Genomic DNA, 25,767 nt, shown 5'->3' on the forward strand with positions numbered 1-25,767 from the left:
ACTAGATAAATAACAAGTTTGTACTGTATAGCACAGGGAACTATATTCAATATCTTGTAGTAACCTATAATGAAAAGGAATATGAAAATGAATATATGTACATATATGTAGGACTGAAACTTTATGCCTTACACCAGAAATTGACACAGCATTGTAAACTGACTATATGTCAATTAAAAAAAAAAAAAAGCTGAAATGCCAATATGGAATACAGACTCTGAAAAGAAAGCTTGGTTCCTTTCTAGGAAAAGTTACTAAGTCCCATGAGGGCTATCAAATTGTTCAGTGATTGTCCAAAGAGCAGTGCAAAATCAGGCTGACTCTGAGGCGAAACTCCCACTCCTACTGAACTGGGAAAGTGGAACTTCAAAGTCATACCGTTAGATGCTTGCACTCACTCATCAACCAGCACTGAGCTCCCACTGTATGCGAGGTGCTATTTGCGGTGCTAGGGTTACAGCAGTGAATACCAAAGCTCCCATTCATATGGACCTTGCATTCTTGTGGGAGGTGATGCTTCAAAGCGTAGATAGATGAGAGCTAAATAGATAGATCGACCTGACAGACAGATGGATGGATAGACATGGTATGCTAATAATTGCTAAAGAGGAAAAATAAAGTAGGGTAAAGAGGATGGGACTGTATATGTCAGAGGGGTTGCTATTTTGTATGGGGTGGCTGCCCAATGCTGTTGCTCTTGCTTTACAGAGCCTTTGTGAAATTCCTCTTCAGGGCATCCATAGTCCACAGGAGAAAATCACAAATATTTTGAAACACTATCACATTGATGGCCTTGATTAACCACTTTTTCAACATCTGTGACTCGAGATCACTGTCTTGGACGAGTTTTCAAAAGTCAAACTCAAATTTAAAGGTCCACCACCCATCACTAGGGTCCAGCTGTAGAACCGCACACATGTGGAACTCTCCGAGAGAGGCTCTCCTGACAGCCTCTGCCCCACAAGGGCCTCACTGCAGAGGGGCCCGGCTGTGGTCAGCTCCATTATTACAGGGCAGCCCTCATCGGGGTGGATTTAAAGACATGGAGCATCTTCTAGTTGTATCATATATGAAAACCGATGTTTCTGTTGTGCTAGGAAATAGTAGGGTCTCCCGTTTCCTTGAAACATCCTGCTCTACAATCTTGTTTCAATCACATCGAATCCATCGTGGGAAGTAGGTGGGGTTTACATTATATATGAATGCACATACAAGGGCAGAGAGTGCGTAAACCCGTCTACACAGTCCTTTAAAGCAAGTTTGCTAGCGCATTTCACTTGCTTAGTAAACCCCTGCATCGTGATTTGAAGCCAGTTAAACTTTCACTTAACCACAGAGGGTCACATGTCTCCAGCTGGTGACAGACAGACGACGAAGGTGTGCTTCTCTGTGTAGATGTTATTATTAGCAGATTCCTGGCAACGCCCCCTACACGGTTTGATAAGGCAGAGACGATGGGTGTGGATGAGCCCGTTGGCTGCCTGCGGCTTGTCCTGCCGAGTAACTCACAGGGCTTCCACGGAGCTAGACAGCCGTATACTCCCTGAAGCTGCTAACAATATAAGCAAAAAGCTACAGGAGTTTTCTGAAATATTTTCCCCAACTACGTGGACCCCACTTGTGGGAACGTGGTGCTGAGAGAAGGAGGAAAGCAGTCAAAATATTAGGAGGTGGTCAGGACCGAGAAATGGACTCGGAGAAAAAGATTTGAGAACTTCTCGGGGCGGGGCCGAGATGGCTGAGTAGCAGGATGCCTAGCTCACCCTTTCCCATGAATACAGCAAAATCTATACCCATATACAGAGCAAATTATGCAGAATACCTACGGAACTTTGGCAGGATAGCTCTTACATCAGAAATACAAGGAAATCCTCACAAAAAAAGAGACAGAGAACTTCTCCGGTTTTGCCTGCCTCCGCACCCGCCCCTCCCCATCACCAGCAACAATTCTATCCTGGATGTAAATTACCACGGAGCGTGAGGGTATATCGATGTATGGAGTCTATAAATGTGTGCGCCTGTAAAAACTGGATTATAACGACATGTAATCTACTGCCATGTTGTAAATTCTACAAATGGAAACATTTTCCTGTGGAAGAATGATTTACTGTTTTTTTAAATGTTGGCTCTCTAGATAACTGCTGTTGGTTTAGGCAAACGCTTTAATAAAGCAGAAACCATTTGTTCCCTGCTCCAGTCCCCGGCCAAAGTGAGTCATTTCTCTAGTTCTCAGTCCCCTCTAAACTAGTCGTCAACTAAATAACTTATGACCGCAGGCTCCTGACTTTGAATAGGTTCTGCGGCAGATGGAGGACGGATTTACTCTTTGGAGCCCTGCGTGTAGTTACCACGGGGGGTGGGGGGGTGTGCATCATTTCCCTAGAAATAAAAAATAGCCCTACTGTGCTTACATTTGTGGATGATAAAAATACACTCAGGAAGAGTTTTTATGTCTGCAGAACGAATTCAGAAAATGAAGCTAGAATAATAGTGTTATGGGTCATGCCTACCTGAAATACTGTGCCTTAGTGTAGCTGAGATGTTTGAATAATGTGAAAGGAACTATATGAAAGTAAAATTTGGTAAAATGTAATAAACAATCAAGGGTCAGTAAAGCCCCAAGGGAACAGCTGGATGCTCAGAGCAGCCCCATGTGAGTGGAGATTTACATAAAAGTCCTCAGAGAAGGATTGGCCAGATGCAATCAGAAAGGATTTGATGTCTACTTCTCTGCAAACACTTCTAAAAGGGTGCCTTATAATCCACCCCGAACTCTCACCTTTAACTTTCTAGAACAAAGGAATCCTTTTAAGCATTTTCTTAGTTTGGCCTATACCGCATGACTCTCCTCTTCATGTCAAAAGCAGGGCCTGAGGCTTCGGTGGCGTGGTGCTCCCGGTAAACTTGGTATTTCCTGCCCCTTCTCGTTAGCTGCCTCGACCTACCAGACATTGCTTGCAACACATCTGCTTTCATCCCGTCATGCCTTTTGCAAGTGCTGTTCTCTCTGGAACGGCTTCACCCCCACTGTTCCCTGGGACGCCTGCTGAGCTAGGGAGAGCCTCCCCCAAGCAGGTACTCACTCCTGCATCCAAGCCTCGTAGGATGCTGACCATGCTTCAGTTGCAGAGCCTGTCTATTCTGTAGTGCAATGATGTGTCCGTGTCCTACCAGAGACTTTTAGGGCAGAAACCTTCCCTAACTCATCTCCCTATCAACTGAGCCTGGCACATGGTAGGTGCAAGATGCATGTTTGTTAAAAGAACACCTGTTTATGACTTGCTGGAGCTTCTAGCAGCTCAGCTACGTGATTCTGAGTTTTCGACGGTTTTCGGAAAGATAGCTGACTGGTAATGCTGAAATAAAATTCTAGGTGTAACTCTTACATATCAAAAACTTGTGTGACTTGTGTGAATGGATTAAACAAAGTCATCCATTCTTGTCTAAGCAGCAAATGCTAGTGAGAGGCACAGAGTTAGAAAGTAACACCATACCGTAGGAAGTACCAGATAAAGAGGTATTTTATAAATGTTGTTGCTTTAAAAGTTTGATTTCCTTTAAAATGGTTTGCCAGTGCACATAGTAGAAGTTGGCATAACCGTTTAAGTGCCTGCACACTTGCTGATTCATTCATTTTTGAAGCAGTTGTTGCCATATCCTAAGGAACCAAACTGTTACAGCAAGTTAGACAATATGACTTTTACAGCCGACAACAAATGTATAGGCGTGGCAGGTGACCGCGTGTGTCCTAAGCCCTGCTGAGAACAAGGCGGTGAGTTCGAAGCGGAGAGAGTTCTTGGAAGCTCGGGGCTCTGGGCAGTGTGCTCCCTGGGTCTCAGCTGTCTCCCCCGAGACTGCCTAGATGATGCAACGGCAATTAGCAAGGAGCAGGAGAGGGTCCAGAAACCGGTGCGAGTTCCACCAGCTGTGAAGATGACTGCTAGAACCGTCTGCATCCGATTACAGCTATCTGGACAACATGAAGAGCACAGTTTATTTTATGCAGCTGTTTAGAAAGAGGTTTTATATTGTTATCTTTCCTTTAACTACCGTTAAAAGGGCCGAAGTCGATTAGAGTTGACTAGACTTTAGTTGACATCATAGGGGGCACACTGGGGACTGCTGGCTTCAGGAATCTCATTCCAGGGACCTAACCCTAATTGTCCCTTTCCCTCATTGAGAACTGCCCCTCAGGACATCCACAGATGACAGAAGTCATTAAGAGTGGGACGCTGTCGACAAGACACAGGAGGAATTCTATCATTTCTGATATGGGGGATTTCTTTCCTTCCCATGATTGACTTTTAAGATAATCTGCTCACCTCAAATACAATTATTAGAGACTAGGCATAAGTTATTATGTCCTAGGGTTCTCAAACTACCTACGGAGGCCAGGTCTCCACGCGATCATTTTATTTCACATGTACTGGAGAATCAGAGTCTGTGTCTCACGAAACACTATGACAGATAAAGACGCCTTCTGCTCAAACACATTTGGGAAGCCTCAGGGGAGAAACGAAGTTCAGTCGGCCCCTTTCTCCAGGACCTCTGTGAGCCTGCATTATTCACCTGTGTGCAGAGGTGCCCCAGGAAAGGGAGGTGATGGCGTGTGTCAAAGTTCCACGGAGCTGGAGCATTTTGTGCCTAAAGGAGAGAATCTCACAAGACTTATGTTCAGCAGAGCACAGTCCACAATCTGCTGCCTCATCACTCTGAGAGGACGTGGCGGTCACAGCGATGTTCTGCATGTCTGTGATAGGCATGTGTCCGAGAGCATCAGAGAGATATAGACTCCAACCACGGAATCACCTGTGGGCGTAAGGGGTCATCTACAAGGATGCTCAACCCAGCATCCTTGGAGCCACACTAATCTATCCAGCGTATCTCATTAAAACTCTAATGATGTGGCTTGTCCCTCATTTCGTGAACGCACAAGGCAGAAATTAAGGGAAAGGCATTGTGTGGGTGTGTGTATGTGCATGTGTGTCTACAAATACAGGTATTATATGTTTGTCATGTACGCATATGCTTGTATGCGTCTGCATCCAACTTTAACATCGAATATCTCCTAAAAGAAGCATAATTATACAACAAAATTTCAAGCTCTGGTTTTGTTCCAGAGGTGGAAGAACCACATAAATAATCTAGCCCAGAGCTGTAGCAAGAAGGGAACACCTTCAGTGTCATACCACTAGCGAGGGTTGGATTCAGGACTGGACCCCAGGTCCAAGGGCTCCTTGTGTACATGTCATAATCAGTGGACTCACTGGTGACGCGCAGTAACATGTTAGAGCTCTTCAATGCTCTCTGACTCCACCAACCTTACCTCTTCTATCTGGATAAGCCCAGAGGGCCCTAAGCCACCATTTCTTCTGTGTCTCAGTTGCCAGCCCATCCTTTCACTGCCTGCCACCTCAGCACCAGCTCTGAAACCAGCCGTCTTTAAACTGCAGGTGCTCATGTCTCTTCCCCCGCCCCTCCCCCACCGTCTCCAACAATGAGAACTACAAGCGCCGTCCGTCCTCAGAGCGTCCCTCGGACTTTATCTGGTCCCCACTTAACACACATCTCTCTCTCTATCTTGTATTTAGTTCTTTACAAACCGATGTTATCGTTCCTCCTGGACTCTAAACTCCTCGAGGGTAAGACCCGTGTCAGATTTATTTTGAATTCCCTCAGCATCTGTCGGAGTTCCCGGAATGCTGTAGCTCCTCAGTAAATATTCATTGGATGAATAAATGAATAATGCACGGACATCACGGTCAGGAAAATCTTTGTGGCTATTTGTCATTTTCAATAATGAAATCATCGTATCTATAAGATGGATCAGTTCCTAAAGAAACTGTAATTTCCTAAGCAGAGTGGTTTCTGATCCTGATTTGTGAAAGACAACCATCATGTTGCTGAACGTTGCTAAAGTGTAAAAACAAGGAAGAATTTGATGCTTGACAACTGCTTGCTCCCTCCTCTGTCTTTCTCTCTCTCTCTCTTTTTTGGTAACAGATGTCAACCTCGGTTAGATTCAACTCAACTTATTAGTGCATGGCTTTTAGCCAAAAGCAATGCACATTTGCAGAAGTGTACTATCACATATGTCTTAATAACAGAAATGTGTTCTTAAAAAAATGTATGTGATAAGGCACATATGGTAAAAGAAATCTGTACATCTCTCAGGCCTTGTTGCCACAATGAAAGCTTGCAGATAATCAAGCTTTGATACCGGCATGGTTCCGACAGACTGAGAAGCACACCGGCATCTCTCATCCTGATCAGTGATCTTAAGAATGTTCAATTTTGATTCTTACCCTCAGGGGTAATATTTAATGTTTCAAGGTAAAGTCATTAGTGATCCAGGTACATTATGTGCTTACAGTCACTAAGCATATATTTAATTTCTCTTTTATATATGGAATGTAATTAACGTGTACCACAGTCTCCCTATGGTGATGAAAGAAGATTACAACCATGAAGGTATTAAAAATAAACAAGTGGTTGAGAAACAAGGGGGGGGGGGAGGTGAACCTTTAGAGAAGAAAATACACAAACTGAATAATATTGTGACTCATTTACCATCACGTGAATTAAAAGCTTCCTCAGCCTGAGTTAGATCTTGGGAAGTAACAGAGTTTTAGAAAATGCATAGGCCTTTTGCAATATATCCATCTGCACACAACTTGGAAGACTAGCCGTGTGCTGTAGCGGTGTGTTCACTGGTTTCTGAGGCATCACTGCCCCATCAATGACTCTCACAGCCATAATGATTTTCAAAGATCTGCATTCAGAGTGGGCTCTGTGCTCCGAAAGAGAATGAGGTGGTACGTCAGGCCCAGAAAGTCCTGAACACAAGACAAGGGCTCAGTAGTTACCAACTCAAGTGTTTTAGAGGAAGGGCTGATCGTTTGCCCTTCAGTCATGGAAAAGCTTACATCTAGTCCTTTTTCTAACTGACCAAGCAGAGCAGTGGTCAGTGAACGTTTTCTGCAAGGGGCCAGAGAGTAAGCATTTCTGGCTCTCTGGTTGTACAGTCTCACGTTTGCCACTGTAGCACAAAAGGAGCCCCAGACGACATGGAAACAAATGAGTGTAGCTGTGTGCCAATAAAATTTCTTTTATAGACACTGAAATTTGAATTTCATATAATTTTCACATGTCATGAAATATCCTTCTTTTGATTCTTTTCCCCAACCATTTGCCAAACTCTGCACCAGAGGATGACATCCAACCACACATAATGATCATCTGTACCAATCTGTGTTCACAGTGGAGTTGTAAACGATGCCTCCAGACCTCTACTTTCCCAGCAAGGCTGTGCACGCTTTCCCGTGTGCACCCATGCAAACAAATCGCATGTTAATTCGTGTATACAAGATCAAGCCAGTAACTGGTCAGAGTCAAAGCAGCTAGTATGAACCAGAGCAACGTGGGAACACTTTACATGTGACATGAGTCAAAATAAGAGACTGGACAACGTGGTCACAATACACCAGCCCCTCTGATCTGACATTTGACTAGGGTAGCTACCGGTCTTATTAAGCCTCCAGGCCAGGTTCCTGAAAGGATGGTTTTCTGGGATGTGTCCAATTTGTTTACTTGTTCATTCCCTCAGATAACATGTATCGAACCCTGACTCTATTTGGGGTCCCAGGGCAGCGTGTCTAACTGAAATTCTCTGGCAGATATCAGAAATGGAAGGAAAACCATTATCTATAAAACTTTGCGAAACCCCACTTCTGCTTTGCTGTCAGGCAGTGTAACTGAACCATGCTCTGGAATTCCTGTGCCTGAGCTGAGGTCTTGAAGAAGCTCCTCTTCTTAAAGTGATGCTTGTGGCCAGGCCAGTGAGTCAGGTATCAGGTGTTAGGTATCAAATACAACAGGTCACTCAAACTCATACTAAGAGCAGTATCTTATTCAATTAGGAGATGATTCTAAACACCTACCAGTTGGTTGTGACTTGGATTGATTACTAGACAGATTTGCAAGTATATTTAAAAGTAAAAATTGCTCTACCTTCTATTAGTAATCCTTTGGCTAGCCTAGTTTTCCTGTTTTCTCTTTACAACGTTCCTCAAAGTGCTAGACATGAGATAGAGTCTGTGCTGTGAATTAACAGGAACTCATAAAAATATAATTATCTGTAGAGTCGAATTCTCACAAGGTGCAGACAGAAAACTGGTCCCGTTTCCAGGCCATTAGAGTACCATTTAATGCAGCCCTGCACGCTGCCAGTGGGCTGCCACGTGCACGCAAAGGTGGAGCTCGGGACTCACTTCCTGTCGGGAGGGCTTGAACTTGGAGATGGTTGTCCCACTGAGGGCCAGATTTATACTCCTCCGGCCCCTGCTCCATCCCTCGTGACCTGGGGCATGCATCTGCCCACGGGGGGACTGGAGGGAGAGTTGCAGCCGGACTACGGGAAAGAAGATCACTAATGGCCCACCCAGGGACTCGAGTCCTGGCCTTGGCCTCATTAGCACCTTCTCCAATCCACAGAGCTTGCCTGCTATGGCTTTGCAGTAGGGAAGCCTTCCGGGCACAGACAGGAAAGAAATCAGGCTGCAGAGATTTCAACCTCAACCAAACAATCAGACAAAAACTCAGCTACTAAAAACACTCCCATAGGACAACCACAGCGTAATATATCTCTAGACTACAGCTACCCCCACAGAGACCATGGGAGCCTGATAAGGAATATTCTGTGGCCTAAGGAAATTAAACTTAAAACAAAGTACACAAAACCTTTTGGAAAAAATGAATCAGACCTTGGATTTAATGGTGTGCCAAACACTACCCTGGTGACTTGGGAAAGTTAATTATTCTACAAAACACAAGCAGCCTTCTTGCCACTGGCATTAGCAGATCCATTCTCCCAGAAGCTATTAAAAATCAATGCCCTGCCTCCTATATAACTAGATATAAAATATATCCAACTGTATCAATAATAACATTAAATGTGAATGGATTTAACAATCCAGTCAAAAGGCAGAGACTGTCAGACTGGGAAAAAACCCCAAGATTTGACTATACGCCATCTACAGGAGACACACTTTATATAGAAAGATACCGATTTTTAAAAAAATCAACGCATTCCCCATTTCTGCATTTGGTACCCAGTATAACGGAAGTCGGCTGACATAAATTAACACAAAGTTCCTAGGGATGTAGTATTGCCAGACCTGTAGTAATCCGGCAAATAGAGCAGGTCTGCCCTAGACCACATGGCTGGTGGGACTGGTATGCATCATAACACTGCAATCAGATGTCACAAACCCAAATGACAAGACAGACATCCTTAATTTGAAAGTCTCCCTTCTGGAAGAGACAGGATGTCTAAGATGTACTATATTTAAAAGAGTGCTGTGCGGCTTGTTTATAATTTAAGAGTGTCTCGTAAAATGCCTTGGAAATAGCTCTCTGTTAGCTAGAAAAACCTTCAGTTAGATATATTTTTATGAGCTTTTCATTAACAGAGTAGTGAGGCCTTGATGCCGAGGTGCCAAACCTCCCCACGTGGCTGGAAATCACTTGGCACATTTTCAGCCATTTAAGTCTCTGTCATAGGTCCAAGGTTTGCAATTAAAAATGTAATCTTTTTAGCATGTGCAAAGCCCAAAGGCTTGAAGTACTATGCATTGAATATGATTATAATAGTATCTGGCAGCTATTCATGGGCGGCACGTATTAATTTGTGTAAACTGGGCATAACTTGGAGCACTTCCTCATCAGGACCATAGGAAAAACTTGAAAAAGCTGGTCACTGCTCATTAGAGGGTTTTTTTTCTGCTGGTTTTGTTTTTGTTCTTGTTTTTGAAATTGTCATGAACAGAGACGAACTCAACATCAAGGTCTCTTCTCTGATATTCTTTTTTCACATGCCTGGAGTCCATTCAAATGAACATTTCCAACTAATAAAAGAAAATAACTTACTTCACAGGATTGTTCTTAGGTTTTGCCTTTTCAACAGCCTGTAAACAGAAGAAAAAAATGCAATTAGACAATATTAGCAGGCTTCATCTTTGCGACTAGTTAGCAAAACAATAAGCAATATAAAATGCTCTTCAGAAACGTGAAGAGCTAACCGAGGCAGGCTGCTGGAGATAAGCAGACTGGAGGAGACGCAGAAAGCAATTTTCCTCTCCCAGGGAGCGTGGGTACCTGTTCAAGTGCAGCCTTCAGACACAGGCCAGGGCTGCCTGCGAAGTTCAGCAGTGCCCATGCGAGTGGGCCCTCAGGTTCGCAACTCCATCCTCCTCTCCCCACCTTTCCCTCCAATCGTATCCCCCACCCCACTCACCCACCCATGTGGACCTGTCTGGGTTATGACAGCGCGGGGAAGTGGGCGCAGAGGGAATGGTCATGGGCGTGTCCTGGATTTTTAGATCTGTGGCCGGAAACTGTTTACCCTGCATGACTTCGGCCACCTGGCTACACATGCCGGGTGCCAGAAAGGCCAAAGTATCCATCTCTAAAATCATTTTTATTAGCAGATACCACAAAAGGGCAAGGGATGACTGATGGCTCAGATCAATTTCCTCCTGCGGAACCTTTAAGAAAACACACACCAAATCATCGAAATGAGGAAACCTCTGGGCCTCTCGGCCTGTGCCCCTTAGACGTGGAGCCTGGTTCCAGCTTATTGCTGAACCCATTGATCTGTGTACAGTCCATTTATCATTCATGAAAAGAGCTAGTGATCTTCACAGTGTATTAGAAGAAACAACTCAGATCATCTGTCAACAGCCCTCTTATTTCTGGTTCCCTCTCCACAGGGATTGCATCTCCTTCGATTCTTCTGGAATTAAAATGTTGCTAAGTAACACAGCTGGGGGCACTGATGGCAGAATGGCTACAGTCTATCAAACTGTTTAAGCACCTGGAGGGTTTTAGTGATGATTTTTTTCATACTTCGGTAGCATAATTATGCAATCAGAACCAGACTTGTACTCCCCTAGACTTTTGCAGGCTGTAGAAATAACATACAGGACAGAGAGCACTGAAGCCGTGGTTTGACAACCTCAGGGTTCTTCAGACCTATTTAAAAAGTATCCATTTGGAGACCTTTATATTTGCAAATCCTGGAGGTGGGTGAGGACTAAGAGATGAAGAGAATACTGCTGTAAATTAAAATGCAGAGGCCACCACTTGTAACAGAGACAATTTATAATCTGACATTGGACTTGACATTCTGAGTGACCAGTGCATATGCAGGCTGAACTTTTCTATGCATAACAACTCAATGCACTTTGAAGCAATGTTTTAAAAAATAAATAGCTCCCAAGTTTAGACATTAGTGTTGGAAATCCAAGTCCTTCTCCTCGCTGAAGTCTTAGGGTCTGTTGCTAGATAAATACCCATTAATATTTGGGCACTTTCTTTGGCTCAGTAGGCAAAAATCATTTTGTCACCATCTGTGCCTGAGGCTGAATCTTGGCAAGCGGTGGAACAGGAAGAAAGCGACGGAATGAGGTAACAGGTGAGCATGATAAAACAAGGACTATGTGTTTGGCTCAAGTCATCTCTCAAAGGTGTTTGGGATGTGAATGCCTGGTTCTGAGGGGTCCGTGTAAAGGATGCTGAAAGGCAGAGCCAGATGCTGGCAAAGAGTGGGAGCGAGACATGGACCTTCACTACAGAAGTGTACCCGGTCTGCACACCGTCTGCCTTTTTACCACCTTTCCTCTCCCAGTCCCGGCTGGTAGAATCGGATCTGGCAGCAGGCTGGAGACAGGCCGTTGTGGAAATCATGTGAATCCACTTTTCCCAATCCCGTAAAATCCAAACAAATCTGTTCCTGACGAAGACTTAGGTTATCACAAAGTAACGGGCATGGTGTTCAAGATGTGACAGGAGGAGAGAGATCAGAGTGACATCGCTTAGCCTAGCTCTGATTCTGCAACATGTGTTTTGAAAATGTCCTCTCTTCTCTCTGGGCTTCGAGACTGACAATTAGGGCCAGTCATTTTTCTCTGATCGGGAGGAACATAATCATGTTCAAGACCAGTTTCTTTGTCTACTTCATATGTCTTTTAATACAGCCAATATAGGAAAATAACTTCATTCAAGTGAATTTTTTTTTTCTGGGTTGCTTGGATATTGATGGAAACTGTCTACACCGAGAGGTTATCTTCTCTTTGGAAATTAACCGGGGATTATTCCAGAGTCCCCGCAGCTCGAGTCAGATGCGCTCACATCATCCTCCTGTGAGCCCATCTCCAAATGAAATGGTTGCAGGGAGCCTCCGCCAGGCATGAGACAGGAGTTCACATTTTGCATTCTCCACTTTCACTGTAATTTGACTTTGTTTTAAGCATGCTATAAGGAACTGTTGAGAGACTTGGAAGAAAAGTTTAGTGAATTATTTGCAAACAAAATATATATGCCTTTAAGGTAGAAGAATTAGTCTACCAAATATTCAAGGAGAAAATTCCTCTTTTGAAATCATAGGACATGAAAAGACAATCCCAAGTTCCAGATACACGTTCAAGAATGTGAGATACCCTGCAAAGGGAGGGAAACCAAAATGAAAGGATGCCGTGCAATTCAGCAAGTGTTAAGAAGGATACATATTGGGATTACAGCTAATTTTGAGTTTAAAAACATACATTAAAGTAATTTAAACTGATTGGAAAATGGAGGCTAGACAGTTAACATTTATGCCACTTTAATTTGTAATGTCTATATGTTTTTTAAAACCTATGTTCTACTTATTTTGTGCCACGTTTCCCTAACATCATACTTATCTTGCCATCAGTGAAGTTCGAGCAAGAGATAGGATGATAAAATCAATTAAAATGTAAAATAAAATAATACCCCAATTGGTGCAATGAAACGCCATGGGCTGTAGCAGAAAGAGCGCTGTACCCGAAATACACAAACCTGGGTTCTGCTCTTGGCTTCGCCACTTCCCCTTGCCATGACGTTAGTGACACGGCTAACACCTGTGCACCTGTTTCCTCATTTTAAAAATGAAGGTAATCGTTTCTCCCCTGCCTACATCAAGGGTGGTTGTGAGTGCCTGACGTTGACAACAGTGCTCTAGAAACCACAGCATTCTAAGCAAAAAAGTGCATCTTGATTGCGGCCATATTCCACACAGGCATCCATGCATACATCTTTATTTTTAGACGATTTACAGTGTTGTGTTAGTTTCAGGTGTACAACAGTGATTCAATTTATATATATTACTATATATATTATATATACATATATATAAAATATACCTTACTTTTTCAGATTCTTTTCCATTATAGATTATTACGAGCTATTGAATGTAGTTCCCTGTGCTATACAGTAGGTCCTTGTTGTTTATCTCTTTTATATATAGTAGTGTGTATTTGTTAATTCCAAGCTTCTAACTTATCCCTCCCCTTTGGTAAGCAAAACTTATGCTGCATATATTTTTATAGCCAGAGAGCTGATGGGCTTTCTGCCTGGTGACCACGTTGCAGTATCAAATCTAGGCAGTTATTCCAACGAGGATTATAGGCCATTCTGTTCTTCTCTCCATATCAGCAGTAGTTCTTCAGCGAACAAAGTGCTCCTGTCTGGAAAGTCCTACTCGAGGGAGACTTTGATGTATTTAGATCCTGCTAAGCCCTGCCTAGCAGGACAGAGGGCCCTCTGCCTTCGCATGGGCCTCTGCCCTGAACCTCCCTGGGGGTTGGTGTTGGTGGTAGACAGGTCGGGACACATGAGATGCTGTGGGGCACAGGCGAGTGTGCACACTCCACTCGCCTCTCCCTACAAAGAAGCCGAGGAGTCCTTCTTTTCCGAGTGACTCCTCCATTAGCAGTCCCTCCTCTCACACCTCACTCCATCAGGAGGGCTCCTTGCTTTTTCACTACCATTTGACCCTGAGGTTGAGAAGCCCTGAGGATGCTACCCTAGGTGAGCCCCCTCCACAATACAGCAGCTTGAGAAATTATATTCCCAGGGAGAAGACACTGCTCTCATTCCAAGGAGTGTTTATGAGCCGGTTCTTGTCTCATTACCAGCACTGTGCTACTGGTGGCATCCTGCTAAGCAGCAAATTTACTTCCTCAGGAGGGACGAGATGGCTAAGGACATGCTTACAGTTGCTCACTCATTACATCCATCTCCCTAAAAAGAAGAAGGACCTTGTCTTTCTGTTTTGTAGAGAATCCTTTTGCTGCACTGCAGCTTAAGTGACTCGAAGACCATACTGTATTACATGGTCCATAAAATGTAGCTACCATGAAAAAATAGAAAGAAGGAATGAAGGAAGGAAGGAAAGAAGCTGTCTATTGAGTCCCATCCTCCAGGGCATACATATCCCATTTCTTTGGGGAGAAAATATGACTTATAACGCACTTAGGCTTTATTCCTTTGATAACTATGAAGTTTAAAAAGCTAAAGCTCTAAACTGTTCTTAGAAACAACGAACATATGTAAATTTTTAAATGATTTTCTCTCTCAATGAGTTGCTCTTCCTAAAATGTACTTTGTTTACCCCCCAAAATAAAAAAATGAAATCCAAATTTTATTGATTAAAAAAAAATCACTTAGGAAACTTGCTCATCATCTTCTATATCCCAACTGAACTTTGAAAAAAGAAATTCTTTGGTAAGGTCATTCTGTCCCACTGATCATATGTCATTAACTGTTATTCTAGTCCAATAGACATGTATACTATATTCATAAAAATATTCAGAGCATCTTTTTGCGCTTTTAGGAAGCATGCCCTGAACTTTTATATCCAGACTTATGATATTACACCCCCCTGAAATTTACAGACAACCAACTCAGTGCCCTATGTTTCCTGTTTGCTGAGACTGTCAAAGTGAGCCCTCCGAAGACCTAGAAATAGTGTAGCCATGGACTCATTTTACAAGGCTATGTATTCAGGGACTGCTTTTCCCCTTAATCAGTAATCATTCTGCCGGTCAGGTATAAAATATGATTCGACTACCATTGTTCTGTGTGACTTTTACATTTCCTGCTTACATGTTTCTTTTTTCGTCACCTTCTACTAGCAGAGACAGCAAGCTGGCTCTAGACAATACATCTCTTGAGAAAAAATGAAAAGTCAATCATTCAGATTAATTTCAAATAATTGGATATTATGCATTATGGAAATAAGACCGAAGAACAATCGATTGCGTCCGTTCGGGGTTTCTATGTTTTACCTTTAACGATCCCTGGTGCTGCTGTGTGAGGCACAGCTATGCCTTAACCTAGTGGCATGTATTGGTAAATCGCATCAATTGCCTAAGTTCAGAAGAAAAACTCCTCTATTAACAGATGAACTCATCGTTAGGGTATTCAGATGGTCTAAAATCAATACTTACAGAATTGGTGAAATCAATTAAAGAGACATAGCCTGAGAGCACTTGCCCAAATATAAAAATGAATCGCTTAATTACAGCATTTAAATAGATTTCACTGGAATGAGTAAAACAGCAAGAGGCTTATTTTATATCCTATAGGCTGGGGTTTCAGCTTGCAGCCAGGACTGCAGCTTAAAAGGAGAAAATGTCACTCAGCATTTTGCCACACCTGGATGGCTGCCTGAATTTCTGACTTTACATCCAGGGACTGCAATCTTTAGGAAAACACTACCCACTATATTCAACCCTCTGGTTGAGTGCCCAGAAGGGGACACAGAAACATCCTGTATTTGAACCTTGAACTGTAGGAAGCAAAAACCATGCTCCTTAGCTTTGGAGTACTGTGCTGCTCCCATTTTAATGTAATTCATCGTTTCCTGTGCGTATATGAAGGAGGCCTATGCCAGACATAACAGGGGCTGGAATAGAATTTTGACAGGCAGAGACTGGAGGAAATTTGTTCCAGGTGTCTTGGCACCTAAGAGTCACTTAATAAACATGGGCTACGTAAAAGACCTGGGGCTGACTGCAGAGTCTGAGAGGCCTCACCACTGCTCCGGGTGTGACAGTGCCAGAGGACCCCCCGCCCTGTGCAGAGGAGCAAAGAGACCTCTGGAGGAAAAGCTGGGCTTCAGAGCCAAGTGTATCTGGATCCATCCCGCAACTACACACGAGGCTCAGATTCACATCCCAACAAGGAGGGAGTACAGAGCGGTCCTGACAGGGTATATTTCCACCCTGCTTTCTGACAGAAGGCTATGCCCTCCTCACTCTTCCTGCAGCTAGGGGCCAGCGGGGTCCTCGTTACCTCTCAGCAGGACAAGGACCACTGCCTCTGCACCCGGCTGCTGCTCAGTGCAGCTGCTCCCATTGTTACCCCATTTCATGTTCCACTTCGGTCGTATCCCTCTCTCAGAACCCTCCATGGCTTCCCAATGCTCACTGAATTCCTGATCAGTTTCACCCAACCTGCCGCTCAAGACCCTGCCACGTGTATTTCACTAACATGGCAACCAGTAGGAGCTTTTTGAGTGTCTGGCCCAAATATGATGTGTTACCAGGATTCAGCAGTGCTCGCATTTCATTAAGGATTGCTCCCTTCAGGCTATTGTGCTGGCTAGAAAACCCTTTAGCAAGATGCATTCGTCAAGTGCTGATTTTGTTTATAACTCAAGTTTTGGTATCTTGTGATTTAATGAAAAATGCCCTGTCTCTGGTGAAGAAGCACGTTTCACTCATAAGAGTCATCTGTCGACACTAATCATTCCCTAAGTGGAGTAAATACGGAGTCACGAGGCAGAGCATCTCAGTATTGGCTTATTTATTCTCCCCATTAGAAAGGCCAATGTAAGTGGCACTCAGTTACTCTGTTCCCCTGGGATTTGTGGATTTGAAAATTCAATTTTCTTTTCTCCTGGCCAATCCGAGCCCTCTTGCCTCTGATGCTAGGGAGGCACCCCTCACAAAATGACATGTGTCCTTTGAGAGACAATCAATACCTAATAGAGGCTCTGTCCCTGCCACGTGTAACCAGGGCAATGGGGAGAGTCCTCTTAGCGCACAGTAGGTGCTCAATAATAGAAGTATTCCAAACCCTCCCTGGGAGTGAGCACTGAGGACGCATCTTCAGTATGAGCATACTGGCGTGTTCAGGCTTTCTGTGCCTTTACAGCATGTTAAATTCTGGGCAAGGAGGCTACATCCATTTTGATCATACATCTGTATTAGAAAACCCAGTAACCTTCCACCTGTGTTTCTCCTTTATTTTCCCAATATGACTACACTCACAATGCTCTGACACCAGATGTGTGGGAGGCTTTTCTCACACCAAGTAAATTTCTGCAACAGCAGCTGCGTGTCCTTCAATTAAACTCAATTCTGACACTGTCTACCTGGAGACAGACACATCCCGAATGTTAAGGCCTCAGTAACAAGACTGTCTCCCTCCACTTCAGATGCCAGTGGTAAGCCGAAGTTGTCACCTGTGTTCCTGATCAATTGGCCATATACATCAGAGGTTCCAGTGGCCCACTCCTTGGGTTTGATTAATTTGCTAGAGTGGCCCACAGAACTCAGGGAAACAGTTACTCATGTTTACTAAAGGATATGATAGAGGATACAGATGAACACAGATGAAGAGACGCATAGAGCCAGATCTGGGAGGGTCCCGAGTGCAGGAGCTTCTGTCCCTGTGCAGTTGGGGTGTGTCACCCTTCCTGTATGTGGATGTGATCACCCACCTGGAAACTCTCCGAACCCTATACTACTGGGATTTTATGGAGGGCTCCTCATATAGGCATGATTGGCTATTAACTGCATTTCTAGCCCCTCTCCCCTCTGCAGAGAAGGGGAGGGCGGGATGGGAAATTCCAAGCTGCTAATCAGGGCTTTGTCTTTCTGATGACCAGCCCCCAACCAGGAGCCCGCCCAGAATCAGCTCACTAGAACACAAGACAATCCTACCCCGCAGGAAACTAGGGATACAGTACCTTGTGTTCGGAACCAGGGCCAAAGACCAAATATGAGAGCAAAAGATGCTCCTAGTACTCTTACCATTTAGGAAATTCCAAGGGGTTTAGGAACTGGGGGCAGAGACCAATATATATATATATATTTTCTGTTACCTCACAATACCAAATACCAACTGACTTCTCCGCGCCTCAGTGTCCTTGTTGGCAAAATTAGGCAGCTGGAGTAAGGACTCTCCATGATCAGTTTAAGGTCTGATATTCTATGTCTTAATACATACACAAGTATTTAGTCATATATATGTATATATATACACACATATACACATATATATGACTCAGGGATAAATATGGAACCCGAGTCCACCTCCATTAGCAAGAAATAAGATCTATTAGCAAGTTTATAAATGTTTCTAACTAATGTTCCAACGACTCCTATGAGCCACTCTGTGAGATACGGGCTATGCTGTGCCATACATTTGGAAAGGTCTATGGCTTTTATCTGCCCATCCACTTGAATTTTGAATGGCTAATCTTGGATTGGTAGCTAACCTCAAATTTGGATACCAGTTCTGGGTGCTTACAATGCTTAGGCTCTTTGCTCTTGCTAAATAAATAGGAAAAAATATATATATATATGGCTGTTCCAGAACAAGACAGATTCTGCTTCCCTTCAGAACAAGGTCCTTGGGTGTCTGCAGCCTGCCTGGCAGATCTTCCAGCAGACGGCAGATATTTGGGGGATAGAGTTTAGCATTTCCAGGTCCTAAACCAAAGCCCTGGTACATTTTTCCAAGCCAGCATCTAAATTTCAAACTCTTCCATTTTCAGTTTGGCGAAGAGTTCTATTCCTGGAGATGTTCGTATGGCTCTCATATACACTAGAACCCTGATTAAACTCAAGAAACTTAGGTACACGTGGCGCCCTGTCTGGGCGTTGTTAGCTGATGACTAAGACAGAATTTCCAGGCTTCGGCCATGGATTTGGGACCCAAATTGGGGCGATGAAGGGGCCTATGGAAAAATGCGTGCTTGGACCAAACAAAGAGTAGGGGTGAGAGAGGCAGTGATAAGGGTAACATGGTGATGCCTTTTCCTTCCAGCACTTTGATTCAAATTGACTTAATGATCCTCAGCTTCCCAGAGGTGGCTGCTACTCCTCCTGCCACCCTCTTTACAGAGCCATATCTGTGCCATGTGCTCTTTGTGACTAAAAGGTTGTGGTCATCCCTGACCCATGGGAGAGTTATTTTTTTCTGAAATAACAGACTGTGCACATTTTTGTTTCCAGGTGGATCTTGGGGCAAGCAGCACATCCTCACCAATGTCTGATTTAAGGTCGCTGTGAGAAAAGTGTTAAGCTAAGTAAAACAGCCATTGGGTTTGCAATTGAAGTGCTCCTAGATGACAATTCGTAAGTTCTAGTGGACGTCGGTCCATGTCCGGTCATCAGCTGTGACGAACATAACTGTAAAAACGCTGGGCTCCTCTACATCTCTGTGTGCTCAAAGCGTCTCAGTGAGATTACAATAAAAAAGCAATCTATGGCGATTACAAGTCAAAATATTTGGTACTAAAAGTAGAAGACCTACTTACAATGAAAAAATTCAGCATGCAGTTTTCTAAACAGTCAGAGACTTGCCTGGAGCATATTAAAAATCACATCATACAAGCCCTAAGCAGTTTCTTATTAATCTAGTCTCTGTGCTAATACAGCCAAATGGGAAACACAATCTTGGGAATATGAAGGCCAATGTTATTCTATTAACCTTATATGTTATCTTATTTACTTTCTTGTCTTTAATGAATAAATTAAAATGTCCTCTCATTCTCTAATTGCTGGATAGTTAAAGAGTATGACAACATATGGGTTTTATTCCACTATGTTCTGCAGCCTTAACAGCCCAAACTCGATCATTTTGTGGGGGATTTCAATGAAAGGCAGTGACAGATAAACTGTTTACATTAAAAGACTCTATCAAAGTTATTTTGCACCTGGTTTCATCCTAATCCATCTGCTGTTTCTACAGCTCTGACAGGCTGACCTCTCTTGCTGTGTGAGCCACACTGATGTCATTACTGAGGAGGCCTTCCCCAGCCTTTCTGCTGATAACAAAGTAAACGGAAATGCGGAGGAACCTTGGGGAGGTAACAACTTGTTCAGCGTGATGAGGGAGAACTGTGGCTAAAAAATCGGAACCATTCCAGCAGAGAAGAGTATCTGATGTCACAACGAATGAATTCACGCTAGCACGTCAACTTCCCAAGAGCCAGCTGACAGTAGCAGTAAAATGTATTGCCCCTTTTTCATTAGCAAACTTTAAACATAAAAGTGGGCTTGAATTTAACTTAGCCGCTAGGTTTCTTTTCCCTTTTTTTAATTGAAGTATAGTTGATATGGAATATTAGTTTTATATGTACAGCATAGCGATTCAGTATTTTTATAGAGTACATTCCGTTTAAAGCTACTGCAGCATAATGGCTCTATTTCCCCGTGCTGTACAACATAGGCCGGTGGCTTATCTAGCCACTAGGTTTAGAAAGTTCAATATGCATCACAGGTAGAAGGCACACACCCCAGAGCTGTCAGAATATCCTGACTTTCTGCTACCATGTAATTCATTTCATTTGCAATTATAACAACCTAGCCAGTGAGCTGGCCCAACAAGAACAACAGAAACAAACAAACAAACAAACAAAAATGGATCAAGTATAAAGCCAACCTCCAGAACCTGGATTAGAAACAAGCTTGTTTTGTGTGAGGTAACTGGTGATCTTCAGACAAAAAGTAAAATTACAAAGTGGAGGTGAAGATGCTCTGCTACGGGCATCTAGTTGAAAAGCCCACACATCCACAGTAACATGCTGTGAATTAAGTACCACACTTCTAAGGGCAATCCTTAGGCAGAAAGAGAAAGAAGACTGGGTTAAATAAAACCGGGTACATCGGAGCTACTTATGCTAATGTGTCCAGACACAACTCATTAGAATGACTTTGTGCTCAAAGCAAATTGAAATTGTTCAGCTATGTTTTTCAAGCACCAACACAACACTCCAAGCCTTATCTAGAGTCCTTTAGCTGAGCCTGGTCACAAACGGAACATCTCTAGCCATAGTGCCCATTTTCTGAATTTCTAACTGAGCTAAATGAGGTCACCTAGGGTCTCAGTTTCATTCACATTTGTAATAAGATGGCATTAATATTAAAATTCCCTAAAGGTTGTTTCTAACAATATGTATTTCTTTTATGGCCTTTATCGTTCTAAAGTCTGCTGCTTCTGATGCCAGTCTGAGATGGTTAGGGCATCTGAGAGCCATTCCCAGATCTAACCCACCGGCAGAACCCCGGCATCATGGACCATCCTGTCACCAAAGGATGATAACAGACATTACATGCTTTGAGTTGTGTAACAAGCATTGGACAACATTCACGGAAACATCAAGCAGATGTTTACGTGGTCCTATGGCTATGTGCTGGAGAAAGCTCTGGAACTGGGCCATGACACACTCTAGAAGCCTTTGGAATAGGTCGAATTGTGGCTAGCTTAAAACTTGAAAGACAACAATTTTAATAAACCCGTCAATACAATTTCTTTGTTAAAAACTAAGCAAAACATTTGAGACTGATTAGGCTGCTTCTATTGAAAAGAAGCACCAGGTCTATATCTTTAGATCTTTTATTGAACTGCAAACACAGCATCAATAACTGCTTCTCAGGTGTAAATGAAAATTGATTCCAGGTTTAACCCTTCATTTTCAGGGGTTCTTTCACTCCTGGGAAGCATAAGAAGAAAAACTGACCAAAAGGAGAACTTAAGGTTCAGTGGTACCAGGGTTGAGGGCGGGCAGAGAACCCCGCACCTGCGTGCACGTGGGAAGCCTGTCCTATCGGATTATGTCGCTCTCTAGCCAAACCCCAGTGGACTCATCACAGCATCACCGCCTGCCCTGCATGACTGGCTGGAAAATGGCAATTCAATAAGCGTTGTCTGGGGAAGGCCAGGCTTGGGTTTTATATTTACGATGCCAAGAGTGGCAGTTGAGAAGGAAAAATGCAGTCAGCTGGCTAACGGACATCATGGAGCCCCTGCATGCCAACCACGTTCCTGAGAGCTGACTTCAAAAACAAAACAGGACGTAGTGTGTTTAGGCGGACCCTGAGTTCAAAACACTGCATCCAATTCAAACGCTGTTCTGGAGCATGCCCGTGTCTGATGTCAACTTCAAGTAATTATTTCTTTCCCATTCTGGGGAAGCTCCTGGGAGAAAACCAAGGTGAGTAGAGCGTCATAGCAGACCGTATAGCCTTTCTCCAGGGCACAGCGAGCACTCAGAAAGAGAAGTGAGAACTGTGATCAAAGACTGTGATCAACTCTCCACCCATGTCAGTCCTTCGAAGAAAAACTCTTGTTTAGAGACACATAATTTTCCTGGAGGACTTGGTGCCATGTCATTGGCAACCCAGCCTTTCTTCCTGGGATATCTAGTTTAAAAGTTGTCGGGGCTCAGAGGGGGGGAAAGGTCATCCATTCCAATGGATGCATTCAGGGTGGTGTTAGGACATTCAGTGCAGTTCCTAGCAGATCGCTCTGGACACCAAGGCCAAGATGAAGGGCAAGATCTATTTACCAAAGGATCCAAAAGAGGGGCCTTCCAGTTAACGTTTGAAAAGGCCACAAGGAAGAACCACTACCTATGTGTGTAGTGTTTGTGGTTTCCAAAGCATTTTCTTATACACAGTCTTCCTCTCATCCTCACCATACTCCTCGGCGTCAGGTGAGAGCTCTGAGACTTTGAGACGTTCAGTGACTTGCCAAGTGTCAGGCAGCTAGTACATGATGGGGCTGGGATTGATGCCCAGGCTTCTCTAGTCCAAAAACCATGCTCTAAAGTACCACAGTTACAATTCCTTGTGGCTAGGTGCACACAGCTAATGCATCTTAGGACCAGACAGAATCTTTTCATTTAAATTTGTCACATACTGGCTGTTTTCCAGGTAGTTAATTCAGCAGCTCTCTTCAACACCACATACCTTACAAGAAAAGGGAATGTGATGTATTTCGCATCTTGAATATGAGACATTTTAGACGATCACTAGCAGTAGCGATGACGATGGGGATGACGGCCATATAAAGTGGTGAGTGCCACCACAAAGGCAAATGACTTTGCCTGTATTCATTCATTTAATCATTGAATCCTCACTATGACCCAGGAAAGTAGGTACTATTGTTACCTCCATTATCACCATTTTATGGATACGGTCTTTAGCCCCAGGTCATCCAGCAAGTGACAGAGCCAGGATTCAAACCCATTTGACTACACATCTATGTTCTCACTCATCCTCGCCCACTGAGCTAGCACTGCCACACCGCCTTAGAAGACAGCCTGGACATACCTGCTTCCCGGATAGTCCCAAACGAGAGAGTAAAAGGCGATGAGGAATGTGGAGAGAACATGCACACTTTTAACAAATATTTTCAGGGTACAATCACCATTGCTTTTTCACGGAAACCATGTGCACATGTGACTGCGCATCTCTGACTTAAAGCATCACGTGAAGGTAAAATACCCTGTTAGAAAATACCCCCGAGTCTCCATGGCTGACCATTTGGCATCTTTAATTTGTATATTACGATTCTCCCATTCAGGCCTCCTGCTTCATTTGCTGCATTTTCCCATCTGCAGGAACAATACTGAGCATCTAAACACGTCCTAATTGTTCTATTGGTGTATGCACCCAGGACCTGCTCAGCACGACCATGCTGGGGAGGGTGCCAGTGACGGGGCAGGGAGAAGGGAGGGCATTCTCATGATGAGAGGCTTGGGACTGAAAGGTCAAATTAGAAAGTGACACATCTCGATCCTGTGTTTCATTTTCATACATGCATTTGCAGAGCATTCTCCTGGGATTCTTTATGTTGCAAACCATAGCATAAGGTCTTAAGAGCTTTTGGGGAAAGACTGCTGTGTACTCATTAAACCTGGCCACTCTGGGTCTCCTGAGGTAAGTCCACGTGTAATGATTACGAATAAGATGATCTGAAGATGTCTCCAGAAAGTTAATGGCTTTTTTTTTTTTAATTGAACCATGTGTGCATGAATGTGGCTAATGGGTTCCGAGAAAATTTCTAAGTTTAACACCGGCTCAAACCCATAGTGTGGTCTGGCTCCTTGGGTGCATCATTTAATGCACCAGTGCATTTGTTAGGATGCTTTTCTCACAATCATCCTGCCACAAATAGAAGGATTGTGCAATTCCGCAGCTCAGGCTGGAGACCCAAATCTACCTCTAAGATTTGCTTTGAGGTTCGAGTGAGACAGAGCACCAAAATTAACAGCTGACACAGGGCAAGAGTGGCCCCATCAATGAGAGCTCTCAGAACTCCTCCTGATGTGGCTGGAGCTCCGATGGTCCCAATGGAGAGATGAGAGAACAGTACCATGTTACCTACATGGCGCTGTTATCTCATCTGAAAAGAAAATGATATTGGTGGTTCCTCCATAAGTTAGACACCATAAATTACCACATGACAATATTCCATCTCTAGGGAGAAGAAAGGATTGAAAAGAAATAAGAGATTCAATTCAAAAGAACTGAAACCAGGTGTTCAACAAAAACTGATACACAAACACTCACAGCATCACTATTTGCAATAGCCAAAAGCTGGACCCAAATGTCCGTCAGTTGATGAATGGGTGAACAAAAGGTAGTCTATCCAGATGACAGAATATTATTTAGGCACAGAAAAGGAATGGAATATTAATACAGCTGCAGCACGGATGGACCTAGAAACCGTGACGCTAAGTGAAAGAAGCCGGACACAATAGATCACATATCGTATGATTTCGTTCAGAGGAAATGGGCAAGTCCATAGAGACAGAAAGTAGCGTAGTGGTTGTCAAGGGCTGGGGGGAGTGACTGCTGAATGTATGTGGGGCTTCTCTTTTGGGGTGATGAAAATATTCTGGAACTGGTGATGGAGACACAGCCTTGTGAAGGTAGTAAATGCCACTGAACTGTACACTTTAAAATGGTGAATTTTATGTTATGTGAGTTTTAGCACAACAACAACAAAAAAAGGAAACTGATTTCAATCACACATCTTTGAACAAGGATATTGGGCCTCATAAAGCCAGAACTCGCTGAAACTTGCTGTCACCGTCGCTTCTGCTACTGCATAAACATTCTCTCCTGGCCTTTAACTTTCAGCTTTGTAGCCAGTCCTCAAACTCTACAAGGAGACTTCATCTGCAAATGTTACAACCTTGCGCCCACTTCTTGCTTCCTGGAGCCGGCTGGGGTGGGGGCGAGGAGCTTTGCTCGGGAAGGAGTGACCAGGCTAAGAGCAGCAGGCCACGGAAAGCTCCCAGCTCCCCAACCCGGATTACCTGAGGGTCTCAGCACTGACACAGTGACCACGCACATCCTAAAAACAGAGATGACTCAGGCCAACTGACCTGATGCCACTTCAGTTAAATACAGAAAATAACACTTTTCTTGAGAAGCCAAAAAAGCAGACTGCACTTGTGTAATCACATAGAGAGGAAGTCAGCGTGCGAAATCTACCTTCACTTACTGCTGATGACGGCTTTAAGCATTTTCATTTAAAAGTAATGTTGCTTCTGTCAAAACCAGTCATCTGGGTTGGGGGGCGGGGAGGTTATTTCCCAGTATAGCGCTCTTCTCACTGGCGTAGTAAATGCAGGAATGGCAGACATCGGAACTGAAGTGCGCATTGTCCATCTGCCCTGAAGCCCACGCCCCGCGCCGGAGACGGACCGCTCGCACTCAGTGAATGCGCACGAAGCCCTGGGACACAGCCGTGCTTGTCCTTGCAGTTTGTACATATTATCAAAAATGCAGGCAGAATGAAGTGGAGAAAGTAGAGGAAAGGGAAAGTTTGGGCCACATAACATTGAAGATGAGTTCAATTTTAAAATCATACTGAAGG

At 43.8% G+C, this 25,767-nt stretch overlaps 1 protein-coding gene across 3 annotated transcripts in view; it reads right to left on the reverse strand.

Moving 5' to 3' along the window:
• The window catches only part of AFF2 (ALF transcription elongation factor 2), a 465,346-nt gene that overhangs the window by 76,984 nt on the left and 362,595 nt on the right, over nucleotides 1-25,767 (reverse strand). For all 3 annotated transcript variants that reach the window (XM_064482806.1, XM_064482805.1, XM_064482807.1), the window contains one exon: nucleotides 9,928-9,965. In XM_064482806.1, coding sequence (XP_064338876.1) covers nucleotides 9,928-9,965 — 38 coding nt within the window. The remainder of the gene's footprint in view (nucleotides 1-9,927; nucleotides 9,966-25,767) is intronic.

The sequence above is a fragment of the Camelus dromedarius genome, chromosome X (assembly GCF_036321535.1).
Source record: "Camelus dromedarius isolate mCamDro1 chromosome X, mCamDro1.pat, whole genome shotgun sequence".
NCBI lineage: Eukaryota > Metazoa > Chordata > Mammalia > Artiodactyla > Camelidae > Camelus > Camelus dromedarius.